At 49.8% G+C, this 12,558-nt stretch overlaps 1 protein-coding gene across 12 annotated transcripts in view; it reads right to left on the reverse strand.

The window, feature by feature from the left end:
• Positions 1 to 12,558, reverse strand: part of NCOR2 (nuclear receptor corepressor 2) — a 238,186-nt gene that overhangs the window by 151,385 nt on the left and 74,243 nt on the right. For all 12 annotated transcript variants that reach the window (XM_032705362.1, XM_032705361.1, XM_032705360.1 and 9 more), the window contains one exon: positions 1,265 to 1,392. In XM_032705362.1, coding sequence (XP_032561253.1) covers positions 1,265 to 1,392 — 128 coding nt within the window. The remainder of the gene's footprint in view (positions 1 to 1,264; positions 1,393 to 12,558) is intronic.

A 12,558-nucleotide genomic window follows, 5' to 3' on the forward strand; every position in this document is an offset into this window, starting at 1 on the left:
GGAACATGTTGCTGGCTCCTCTTTACCCATCTACCCCAAATTTAGCTAAATCTGACCCAATTCCAACTTAACCGTGTTACTCTGTGCTAAGAAATCAAAGCACTGAGAAACCAAAGTGAGCCAAGGCAGTGCAACATGTTACAATAAATGACTGGTTATCAGAAGTGAGGTGACCCTCTGTACACACAGGTGCCACAGGCACAGTCCAGAAGGGCACATCCAGAAGGACAGATACAAACCCTACTTTGGAGGCTGCTTTTTGCCTCCAAATTCTCACAGGTTTGTTTTTGAGCACCGAGCCAAACTCATCCCACTAGAAAAAGAGGATCCTGTCTGTATCTATTATGCATGCAGCACCCTGAGGTCTTACTCCTCTCTCCTAACAATGATTTTAGAGAAACAGATTAATCTCTGACTCTGCACTGGTTTTGTTCTTAGCCTGACTAAGGAATAAGCATTAAAAAAATGTTTTGTATAAAACTACTGTACCAGTGCTCTTATTTCACTTCCAGGCCATTTTTTCCCAAAACCAAGCATCAAATGCAAAAGAGAAACCATAAGAGAGATCAGCATTTTGAGTAGAAACAGAGAATGAGAGTGATATCCTTCAGAAGAGATCAGCTCCTGTGCTTAAGGCATGTACAGCATTCTCAGCCACAGAGTGCTTGCCTGATTGGCACCCAAAAACACTGCCAGCCTTCCACAGGAGGCTACAACGGGAAACAAAACAAACAGGGACACAGGCAGAGGCGTGAGGGGAGCAGACAGGAAAAAAGCAGCTTGGAGAAAGTTGCGAGGGAAATGCAGACAGAGAAACAAAAACAATGAAAGCAGGGAGGAAGAGCAGCAGCAGAGGAAGCAGAGCTGGGGGTGGAAATGAGCTTTTCTCACTCCTCCCTGCAGCCTTGGGAGCCACAGACCACACCTGACCACATGGCTTCATTTTCTATGCTGAAGAAGCCAACGCGACCAGTCACAGCAATGTGAAACTTCACAGTAGGGAGGAGAGTGGGTTTTTTTGTTGTTTGTGTTTTTAAGACTTCTTTAAAATGCATGACAGTCCCAGAGAAGAAACCAGAGGGTAAAGGTGCCACTTTCATTAGCACAAGGAAGCTGAACCGGCGCAGAACCTGAGCACAGTCAGTACCCACACACAGCATCCCACTGCCCAGGTCCCTCACAGCCCTCCTGCTCCCACCACAGCCGTGCACAAAATCCTGGCTGATGCAGCTGGGGTTCCCCAGGGAAGGAGGGGAGCCAGTACCTTTCATTGCCCGGCTGGAACTCGGAGAGCAGGGACGGCCTCCGCCGCTGTGGCTGCATGATAGACCCCGGAGGGAGGTGGGAAGCGAAATCCCTGGAATGATGCTGGTACTCCAACAGTGCAACGTCCTGCAGAAACAAACACAGAAGAGCTCATTAGGCAGGTGGGAACTTCCAAGCACACACAGAACCCTGACAACTCAAAAACCCCATGAAGATATTCCTCCTTTGAAGCACTGGGCGCTGGGCCACAAAGCTCAGTGCTCTTCCTTTCCCAAAAGGTTCCCAGTAATTCCCAGAGCCATATTTTGTCGGGATGGTAGCTCAGCCCCCCGTCCAACATGGCTGTGGGCAGGCTGGCTCCTGAGAAGGGACCTCAGTAATACCAGCCCAGCTACTGAGCACCCAGACAAGGGTTTCTGGCATCCAAGCAGTCCTGATGACAATTGCAAATCTGAGAGGAAGAACAGGTAGAAACAAAACTAAAAGTCACAGGATGTTTTCAGCTTCAATAATTCACACAGCAGCACAGAGAAAGAAAAAAGGGGGGGGAAAAGACAGAAGAGAAATCACAAATGTTATCCTGAGAGTGTGCCTTTAAACACAGCTCTCCTGGGCTGAGCTCAAGGGGTTTGAAAGGACAGTTTGCTACTTATTATGTGTACGTCCCTTTTGTTCCTTGACCCTTGGAGAGTACAGTACAGTATGTTCCTGATTTTAATTAAATAAGAAGCTCTCCTGCTCTGTGCCACAGACTGATTCCAGCAACAGTATTTTAGCAGCTACATTCAACCGCTATTTTTTATTTGCAGATAGATACTTGACCAGCAGACTAATCATCTAATTAACTAAGACCTTCAGCAATGGCATGGAAAGCCCTGTCACAGAATACCCTGGAAAAACTGACATACATTTATGTTATAAGAACCAATTCCTCCTGGGAGGCTATTTTTGAACAGTTCTCAACTGAAACAAGAAAGCTCCAACTCCATCAAAAAGAAAAAAATAAATTTCAGGATGAAAAAAAAAATCAATAAATAAGACACCACATGTGTGCAGCTGATGTGGGCAGAGCGTCTCAGCCCCAACAGCTACAACAGGAATTATGAGATCAGATGTAGTGAAGATCAACATGCTCCAGCACTAGGGAAGCTGGGGAATTGCTCCAGCAAGGTGCATGGCAGGCAAAGAAAGGATTCAGGAGTTTAAACAGCAACAACCTGTGCCTGGGAGATCCCACCTCCCAGGCTGGAAATGAACGAATTAGCCCAGCACTACATGTCACACTCCCCTCCAGCCAGTTGTGGAGTAGAAGGGAATATCATGGCCCTGCATCTTTGACCATCAGAGGGTAAAATGACATGTTCACATAGAGGCTTTTCTGGAAAGCCAGGAAGAAAAACAGAAATTGTAAGCACTCGGCCCAGGGGAGCCAAGAAAAGCAGATCCCCTACTCTACATCCAGCCTCTCTTGTACAAAAGCTGAAAAGAGCAAATATCAAAGGGAGGAGGAAGGGGAATTGTGGTGTCCGATGGCCAACACTTCTCCTTGTGCCTAGAAAGCTGCGCCACTTTTTGGAATCAAGTTCATTTCTCCCATCCTCGGGCAATAGCGTGGTGCTGCTCCCTTTCTGTTCTGATCAACCTTGGGAATCACGAGGAAAAAGGAGCCTCTGCCAGTCCCAACTCCTGGCTGGCCCCTCCAGCCTGGCCATCTCAGAGCTCAGCCTCTGGGACAAGGGGTGTCTGCAGACAGGTTCTTGTGACATAAGGTATGAGTGGGACAGCACCTCCTCATCCTCACAGGGATGTTCCACTTCTGCTGTAAATCCAGGTGTTAAGGGAGGACACTACCCCGTGTAGCTGCTTTTCCTTCAGCTCTAGAGTCCATTCATGCAGGAGGCCATGGGGGGGCTGCAGGACAGAACATGCCATCGGTCCAACCACAGACGGGACAGATGCAGACATCTGGAGTGAAGGAGCCCATCAGCTCTTACAGCCCCAGCCAAAGCAGAATCCCTGCCTACAACAACCTTCCCCACATTCACACTTGTCCTGGTTTTAAATTAAAAATAAAGAATTAAATAGAAGAGTGATGCAGCTCCTGACATCCACCTACAAAACAAACACATCGTGTCTGGGAAGACACACCAATAGGCCCAAAATCAGGACCGTCACCTTCTGTGGGCGTAAAAACAAGAATTACCCGTCTGGGAAGCTCAAAGGCTGTGCCCTTGAGAAAAAAAATAAAAAGGCTCTTGCATGTCCCAAGAACCATCTGTTTTTCCTTTTCCCCCTGCCCACACTCAGCTGAGCTTTGCCTTTTCCTCCTCTAACCCCACCAGAAAATGGCTGGTGGAGCTCAGAGCCCGCTGGCATGGCCTGAAGTGATGGGAAGCTCGTTACACTGGCACATTAGCTCAGGACTGGGATGGCAGACGTGCCTCTCCAGCTTCCCCACGGAGGGCAAGGCCGGCGAGCACCAGCTCCTGCTTTTCCAGACATCGCCCAGCTCCCTCTGACCTGCTCCACGTTGCTCACATCCACGCTGGGTTTTACAAGAAGAAAACATCACCTTAAAATTAGCAAGGAGGATTAAAACTGACAAATTTCTGTGCCCTGTGATGAACTGTCAGAGGCACCACGGGAGCCCTGGCAGGACGTAGGTGGATTAATTGCTCAGAAAGCTCCTCCAGTAAATTGCACTGTGGGCTGGGACTGTGTTTTTCAAACTCAAGTGCCAGAAAGGTTCACGAACCGCCTTCAAACTGCCTGGTGGACTTGGCAGCATGGGGATAACAGTTGGACTTGACGATTCTATAGGTATTTTCCAACCTGAACGATTCAATGATTCAGAAGAGGCTTCAATTTTGTTTACCAGAATTTTAAAAATGCCTGCTGGGGAGGCACTTGGCTGCCAGCACAGCTGCACCTTCCACACACTGGCATAGACACAGGAGTAGAGTCCAGTGCATGCCACCCGAATTCCCCACCACCAAAGCACACTAATGTGATTTAGCCCTGTCCTGACCTCAAATTTCTAGCACGGCCTTGGCACCTGCTCAAGGGCAGATGTAAAACACCTGAAATAAAGGAACTCTGCAACCCCAAGCTACATGTTGCTCCTTTTCCTCTCCATTGTTTTGCTGGGTTTTGCTCAATTCTATTTTTTCCTCTCCCTCTCTTTGCATCTCTTCCTGCCCTCTGCAAACCCTCCTCCCACCCCACAAATGTGCTGATGTGTCAGAGCACCTTCTCCAGGGCTGTCAAATCTCCCACTGCCTTGAGATGGGACTTTCTTCCTTCTACACCAACCTTCCCATGGTTCCTTGTGGTTCAGGTGCTCCCACATGGATGTACTTTGGGAAGCTTTGCAGGATTTCATAAATTCAGTAAATGTCATGACACAGAAATGAAAGAAGCATTAAGACCATGGGTATTCAGGGGCTCTGGCATATCAACAGATTTGGGGGAGGAGGCCAGCACTAGCAGCACTGCTGAGGACAGACAGACACCAAGAGTGCCACAGTGCCATAAACTACATCGGCAGAGCAAGCCAGCACTAGGTCAACATTTAGATAAATCAAATGCTAAAGACCCAAAAGCGGTCTCTCTAAACACACTTCTTCACACAGCAGACTGAAGAGGTACTTGGACCCACCCTGAATGGCCGAAAATGTTCTTTGCTGCCAGCCAGGAAGGCTGGACACATCCACCCTGACCCTGCATGGGGTGCTGGGAGGGGAAGACAGGGAAAGCACCTGCAGTCTCAAGGTCTTTTTGTGTTATTATTTGATTTGGGAGTGCCAAGAGCAGTGTTTCCATACCCTTCCTGGTAAATCCTCTGACCCTAAATAACCTGAGTCTATCAGGCTCATTTAGATTTGCTAATCAAACTGCCCTAAAGCCAGGAGCTTGAATGCAGTATTACAGAAAAGCTCTCTAGCCCCATGGAAGGAAAAAAAGCAGCTTTCCCCCCACGCTTTTAAAATTTTTTTAAAAGCTTTCACCCTGCTGCCTCACATACCATAAAGTCTCCAGCAAAATCTTCTGTGTTGTCCCCGACCTCGGGATAACCCACACACTAAGCCAACAACTGCAGCCGTGCAGCCGCTCTGCCTCTCTCGCTTTCTGTTTCGGACACGTGCACTTGCTGGTGCGCTTCATTTCTCCTTCCCCCGCCTGCAGCTGCCCGGGTCCCTGCTGCCTGATCTCCAACGAGGAGGAAGAAAGGGAGGTCTGAGAGCAACGCTGGAAGCACCCCCAGGCACTGACCCACAGCACACAGCGCCAGACAATGCTATGCCACAGCCAACAGCGGCTTGGACCCTGCTCTCCCAGGTCCAGCACTGAGCACATCCATACAGACAAGGCAGCTACTGACTGCTCCATCCAGATGGCCTTCCCACAGCTCCAAGAATTAGCCCCGGAGGAGAAGACCCCAGAGACATGAGGCCTGCAGAAAGGAAACCTGGAGCTGGTCTTGCAACAGAAAGGCGAACTGCTCCTCCTCTCTTCCTCCCACTAGCAGAAATACAAGTACAAACGCCCAGTGCTTCTGGCTTCCTTGGAAAACAGCTCTGGAGCAAACCCATGGAGACCCAGAATGCAGCCAGATGAGGACCTGCAGCACAGCTCAAGCAGCCCAAAGCGTGAGATCACTCCTTGTCGCTTACCGCCGAGAAAGCAACCGGGAGCTCCCTGACGAGTTTCGGTGCAAGACAGCTTCGCTTAAAAACCACCAGCTCTTGTTTTGCCGTGACACCAAGGAGGAGCAGTCCGGGGTCAGCCACCACATCCGCCAGCTGAGCTGGCTCCCTGTCAGAGGGCGGCACCACTGGCACCGCAGCCGCCTCGAATCACGGCATCGGTGCAGGCAGCACCGCGCTTGCGGAGCGCCCTGGGCACAGGAGAGCTCACCCAGTGACAAGCCACTGCCCCACACTGTCCTTGTCACCTTTCACAGGCAGGCAAACAGGCCAGGGTACTGCACATGCCACTTTGAGGAGCAAATCCCAGCTCCCTGCTACCTCCACCAAGGATTAGGGCTGCTCACTACAAGCTCACCCAGCGCTGTATTGCAAATAATTTGTATTTCTTAACAATGTGCTATTTCTGCTGAAACATTCCCAAGTGTTAAGCCCCAACAAGGCCAATTAATAATGGCATGGTACAAATAGTGAGCAGAAAACAATGCCAAAGCATCCCTATTTATTTCACTTCTCATGAACTGTCCCTTATCTAATCTCACAAGGGGATGCCTGGCCTGTTCCTGCTGCTTGTAAGCAGCTGGTGGGCTGTTCTGTGAACTCCTGTTAACCACAGGGGAAGTGAAGGGTGATGTCAGGGGGCTAGTGCCCCCCCCACAGACTGGGGCACTGGTGGCACACAGAGCCACAGCTGGGCACTTTTTTACAGCTGCTGCTCAGGTATGTCCCACATGTCCCAGAGCAGCCCAACACGGTGTCAAGACTTAACCACACAGCCTCGGACTGCAGAGCCACCCCATCCCGCTGGGAAGCACGTGGCAGTTTGAGCTTCCTGCACCTCCAGGAGCACACAGCCAGCATGGAGCAGCATATCCCAATTTGGAACTTGCCAGGGCCTCAGACCATCCAGCAAATAATTTGTGCAATAAGCTGCTGCTTGAGCCCCTTGGTGCAGCCCTGGTTGCAGCTGGGCTTGCAACCAGTGCTGCCCACAAGCCAGGCAGACCAGCTTTCCAGCCTGAGGTGACCAAAGCAGCACAGCCACCACTCTCGTGGCTTGGCTGGAGACAGGGGATGCCCCCACCCCTGCTCTGCACACCCTCAGCTTTGGAAAAAGAAGTTGCTTTAAATCTCTTTCTGCCAGCAGCGAGAGTGACCTATTTTAGCAATAAAAGGAAAAGCTCTCTGGTGCCTGGATACCCCTTGGCACTGGCAGCACAGCACTTGCTCATCAGACCGAGAAATGCACTTTTTAGCCTTCGCCTAGAGAAAATTTTTTCCCGAAGCTGATTCTCAAAGGTAAGAGGAAGGGGGAAGGTTTGGGAGGAACCAGGGTGGTAGCAGAGCTGTCACTGCATGAGGTCCAGCAGCTCAGGCTGCATGGGGACCAGCGTGGCCCATCGTCCTCAGCCTCCTCAGAGCAGAGGAGCCATCCTTTGCTGCTGAAAACCTCTACTCAAGTGCAAAGGAGGTGATTATTGATCCAAACAGGTTGTCCACAAGCACAGTGCTGTCTGCCCAACTTCCTTTCAAAACCCTGGGAGGAGTTCACTGCAGACTTAAGAGAAAAAATACTGACATAAACTATACAATAACTTCTCCACAATCAGCTCCACTGTTGAAGATAAGGTCAGTAATAAAAACCTGGCTGAATACATGCATTTTTATCTTGCCTACGGGGATATAACATGTGCTGAAAAGACAAATGCCCTTATTGTTCTGACGGTCTCATTGCCATCCATCTCTCAGAAGCTGCTGACTTGGCCTTTTGTTTTAGGAGGTGACCACACTGCACGTGGCCCCTTCTTGGAAGGCACTGATTTCTGCTGCCACCCCTGCACTGAGGCCAGGGCTGCTGCCAGCCCCGGTAGTGTCTGCACCAGCTGCACAGCACTGCATCCTTCCCGATGCCCGCTCCCCGCCTCTCCAGCAAACCAGGGCTGTCAGTGGCACTTGGCTGTCCCATCTGAATGTGCCATTCATGGAGAAGTCACGTCTCGGTGAGGGCAGCTCTCAGCTGTTGTGGCTCCCCAGTCATCTGACCGGTGCCGGGTGCTGGAGCCAGCCGCCAGCCCTCTCCCCAGCAGCCAGAGGTGCCCGCAGAGCAGCAGCACATCCATAACAGAGCTGCTTTTGAGCCTCTCTCCATCACAAGACTTTTGTCCCAGTCGCATCCAGGCGCCTTTGAGCCCAGAATGACCTGTCTGCCCTTCCTCCATCCCCTGGTGCTCTGCTTCCTGATGCCATGAACATCCATTCAGGGTGAGCAGCAGCTCTCTTCACACGACAAACCCAAACTTTCCACCTTAAAAGCACCAGGTCACTTTGTTCATCATCACATCTCTTTTGCAGTGCAGTCCCCCACCATCTCCTACCACACTTGCTCCCATACAATACCTCTCTGCAGGTCAATGTAAGACCCTTTCATCTTTCCACATCCCCCATTTAGCTCTCTCCTACTCCTCCTTACACCTCCATAGCAAATCCTTTACTTGCTCAGTATTTTGAATAAATGCTGTCACAATGACAACCACCAAGTCCCTAGTCTTGCAGAAAGTGCCTCCAGGGGCTGGTGGGCAGCAGGATCAGAGTCAGGCCTGGAGTGCAGGAATTGCTCCAAAAGTGGCTTTAGTGGGTCTCCACATTTGCCAAACCACATACCTAGCAAAAGTTCTTTCTTCCCCTGTAGATTTACAATCTTGAGATCAAATAAAAGCAAAGCATCACCTTCTGCATCAAATCACGTCCAAAAAGTGGATTAGGGAGCAACCACAGAAGTTTACAGTAGCTTGAAGCAAAAGAAGTGTTTTGGATAAAGGCTGTATCCTAGGAAAAATGAGCTTTAAATACAAACTGCTGTAAGCCGACTCCTCCTTCCTGGCAATAGGAGGGAGACCCTAGGGCAGGGAATTAGGTGTCCTGTTCCTTCACCTCTGTGCTCTCCCAGTCCCACAGCAGAAAGCCAATTTTCCCAAATCCACCACCAAGCTCCTAAGAGCTAATGCAATCCGTCACTGCAAAGGTACTCAAGAGAGATTGTGCTGACTTCTCGTGACAGACCTGATCAGAGTCAGTATTTCAAAGATATGTCTTTTATTTTCAGCTCATTCCTTAGAACATTAGCTGGAGCCCTGCAGGCAGAATTCAGGATTCCCCTCACTCAGCTGGTAGCAGGAGCCTGTTCCTTGCACTTCCGTTCTGCAAGCTCCTGGAGCCCCCACACAGACTGGCATTTTGCTCCCAGGGGATAACAGTGTGAATAACTACTCCAAGGAAAACCAACACAGCAGCAGTAATGCAAAATACACTGCCCCTCTGTAGGCTTACCTGGCATTGCTGTGCCACACTGACCATGTCACTGTGGAGAGCAGCGAGCTCCTGCCATCCCCAGAGCTTGCGTCTCCTGACAGCACCTTCCGCGGCAGGACACTGGGTTTCGCTCGCCCTGCTCAAACTGATGGGAGGAGGAGTCTGGGCAGGGAAGGCACTCGATTCCCCCCAGGCCACCTTTTGGCTGGGACACCAAATCAACACGCAAGTTTGCACCAACCTCTTGTCTCTGGTTCAGACAGACAAGGAAGTTATTTATCAAGGGCCAAACCAAACGAGTGATCGGCCGGGACACTCCTGCACAAGGGCTGTTTTGCAAATGGGGAGCTTAATGAAGGAACTACTGAGCTGTTCCCAGGGAGGAGAGGTGGCATGGGGAAAGCACAAAGGTCTCAAAGCTGCAGCAGAGCGGCTGAGGGGGGCTTAAGTTCGCCTTTCCATCCCAGCTGAAGCCATGTGCTGGGAATGGGGGCAAACAGCAGGAAGGAGGCAAACCAAGCACCTCTTGCTTTGTAGGGAGGTAAAAGAGCTTATGATGGTGATTCATGTGACAATGGAGCACCACTTCCATATGTATGTGCACACACCCCCATCACACCAATCCCCAAACCTGTTTAGTATCTCTAGTAGATAAAACACTTAAAGCACCCTAAAAGCAGAAGCTATTTGGTCACAAAGGTTGCTGCATGAGGACACTTTGTGTGCCCTGACCCTCACCATCTCCTGCAGCTGATACCACCCTCCTGAAAAGCCCATCCTGCATCTGAAGCCACGTCATTCCTGCCCAGAAATGTCAGGGCTCTAACAGGAGCAGGATGACTGGTAAGGAGGGCACAGCAAGAAACTGGATTCACACGGGAGGAAGAGAAGGGAACCCTTCCGTTCCCAGGGAATACTGATCACAAGGAAGCTTTAAAAGGAAAAGGGGATGTGCACTACACAGGAAAATTGATCTGTTTATAGAAAATATCTGCAGGTTGCCTGAAAATGAATATCCTTCATGCGAAACTTTCCTTTGAGAGAGCATGAACTTCGGATACATTAGAAGGTTAAGAGCGTAAGTAATGTGTTTTTTCACCTTTAGCTAAAGGTCACAGAGCATTCAAACAATTCCTCTGTTTCCAAGCTGAACATGACAGAAGTCAACTACGCACACCAACATTACAGCTAATGAATATGGAAAACAGAAATGTTTCCCCTGCAGTTTGGCCAAGAACCACTCAGTGCCCTTAAGAAGAAACTGCTGATTATTGGTGATTTTAGTTTTACCTCAAGAAAGTCAAACAAACCAGAACCTTTTCACCAAGCTTCCCTTTAAAAGCACGCTCACTTGTCAACACTTTTTGCAAGTCATTTTCTAATAGGACAGAATAAATCCAGGGTCATTATAAAATATTGCACCATTTTCACATCCAGCCTCCCTGACAGCTGTTGGGACCAGATGTCTCTCAGTGAGGAGGAAGAGGAGGAGTACATCTGAATATGGTTGGGGACCTGCTTACCCTGTGGAAGAGCCTGTTTGCTGCATCATCCCCCAGAGCTCAGTCTGGGTCAGACCCATAGGTCCACAGCTCTGCCCAAAGCTGGCACCCAAGACTGAAACCAGCCAACAAACATCCTCACTCAACCGGTACTCGATCTTCTCTGCCAGCTCCAAACTCATCAGTAACTCATGGACATGCTGCTGGGAGGAGGTGCCCATATGTACAAAGCATATTCTTGTTTGTTCACTTGAAATACGTATTTTTCCTCTTTTTATTTGATATCCCCTTGGGTTTTCTGTGATGGGAGAAAAAAAATGCCCAAGCTTGCTTCCACTGCCTGCTGCCCCTTCACAACATCCCCTCTCACTTGCCTCATCTGTGAAATCAAACAGCTGCAATCCTTTAAATCACTTTTCATAAAGTGTCTCCGAGCCTAAAATAATGTCACGGCTCATTTCTGAGCTCAGCATTCCTGCCGCGCCGCATTTCCCTGGGTGCGACCGTCACAGTTGGACTGTGATTATTTATTTATATTATAATAGCATTTGCAGCCCTGCTGTGCTCAGCCCTGCACACGTGCCCAGGAGGTGACCCAGGGCGTTTCCACCACTAGGATAAAGATCCCTGAGCTGACGAATTCCCAGTTCTCAGGAAAGGATGTCTTGGAACGCAACAAACCAGAACCAAAATTTAATTAGATGCAAGACATGTTAGTGTCGGGTTGGTTTTGGCCTCTCTTGCTTTCTTCCAAACAAGCTCTCACTGTGCAAACACACCCCATGACAAAACTGACCTGGCCAAGACATGCAAGCAAATACCGCTGACTTTTAATATTAAACAGCACAGCAACTTCAAAGGAACTGGGCTCTCCTCTCCCAAGCAATCCCACCAGAGATTGCTCCAGCCCCAGAGCCATGGCCAGGTTCCAGCTCATGGCGCCACCGAGCCAGAGACACGTGTTTGCAAACAGCTGAGAGCGGCGGGGCAGATCATGCAGGGACACGCTTCCAGAAACACTCCGCCTACCCTCCCAGGAGAGGCAAGGTGTGTTGGTTTGTGTGGGGCTGTCATGCTTCTGCTGAGAGGAGCCTTTTGGCTTTCTATCCAAAAAAATCTCAGCTCGCACCTCTCCTGCATCCAGACACCAAAAAGGTATCACATAACTTCGAGTGATTACATGTGGCTGTAAAAATAGCTTCTAGAAGCAAACGCCAGCAACTTCTTCCAACATTAATACAATAGAACAAAACCAGTGTTCACTGCAGCCGGGGAGCAGGGCAGGCTGGAGGAACCCTCAGCTCCGGCCCACTGTGAACAACTGCCCCACTCAGCTCATCCTGCTGTTGGCAGCACTAAAGGGAAGAAGCTGGGATTTGCAGGAGAAAAGGGCTCAGCACCCCAAGGCCAGGAACCTTTTGCACTCTTTTAAAATCAGTGTCCACACTGCGGATTGAGGTTCCTTTGGTTTGTTTATAAACCACAGTTTTGCAACAACTGCAAACTGTGCTCACCTGGTCACATCCTCCTCCGGCTCCGGTTTCTGATAAAAAGAGAACTGGGATTTTCTTTCTGAGACAAATGCTCTTGGTTCTGTTCCACCCCCCAAACAAACACGCTCGCACCGATGGAAGCAAAACTCCCATAAATCGAACCAGGTCAGCGTGTCTCATAGCTGGGATGAAAAGCTTCTTTGTGCAGCAGCACGCAGGCCCCAAGCGATGTAGATGAGCCAGCAAACACAGCCAAGAGCTCGTCCCGCGCCCTCCTTAACG

This window comes from Chiroxiphia lanceolata, chromosome 18 (genome assembly GCF_009829145.1).
Source record: "Chiroxiphia lanceolata isolate bChiLan1 chromosome 18, bChiLan1.pri, whole genome shotgun sequence".
NCBI lineage: Eukaryota > Metazoa > Chordata > Aves > Passeriformes > Pipridae > Chiroxiphia > Chiroxiphia lanceolata.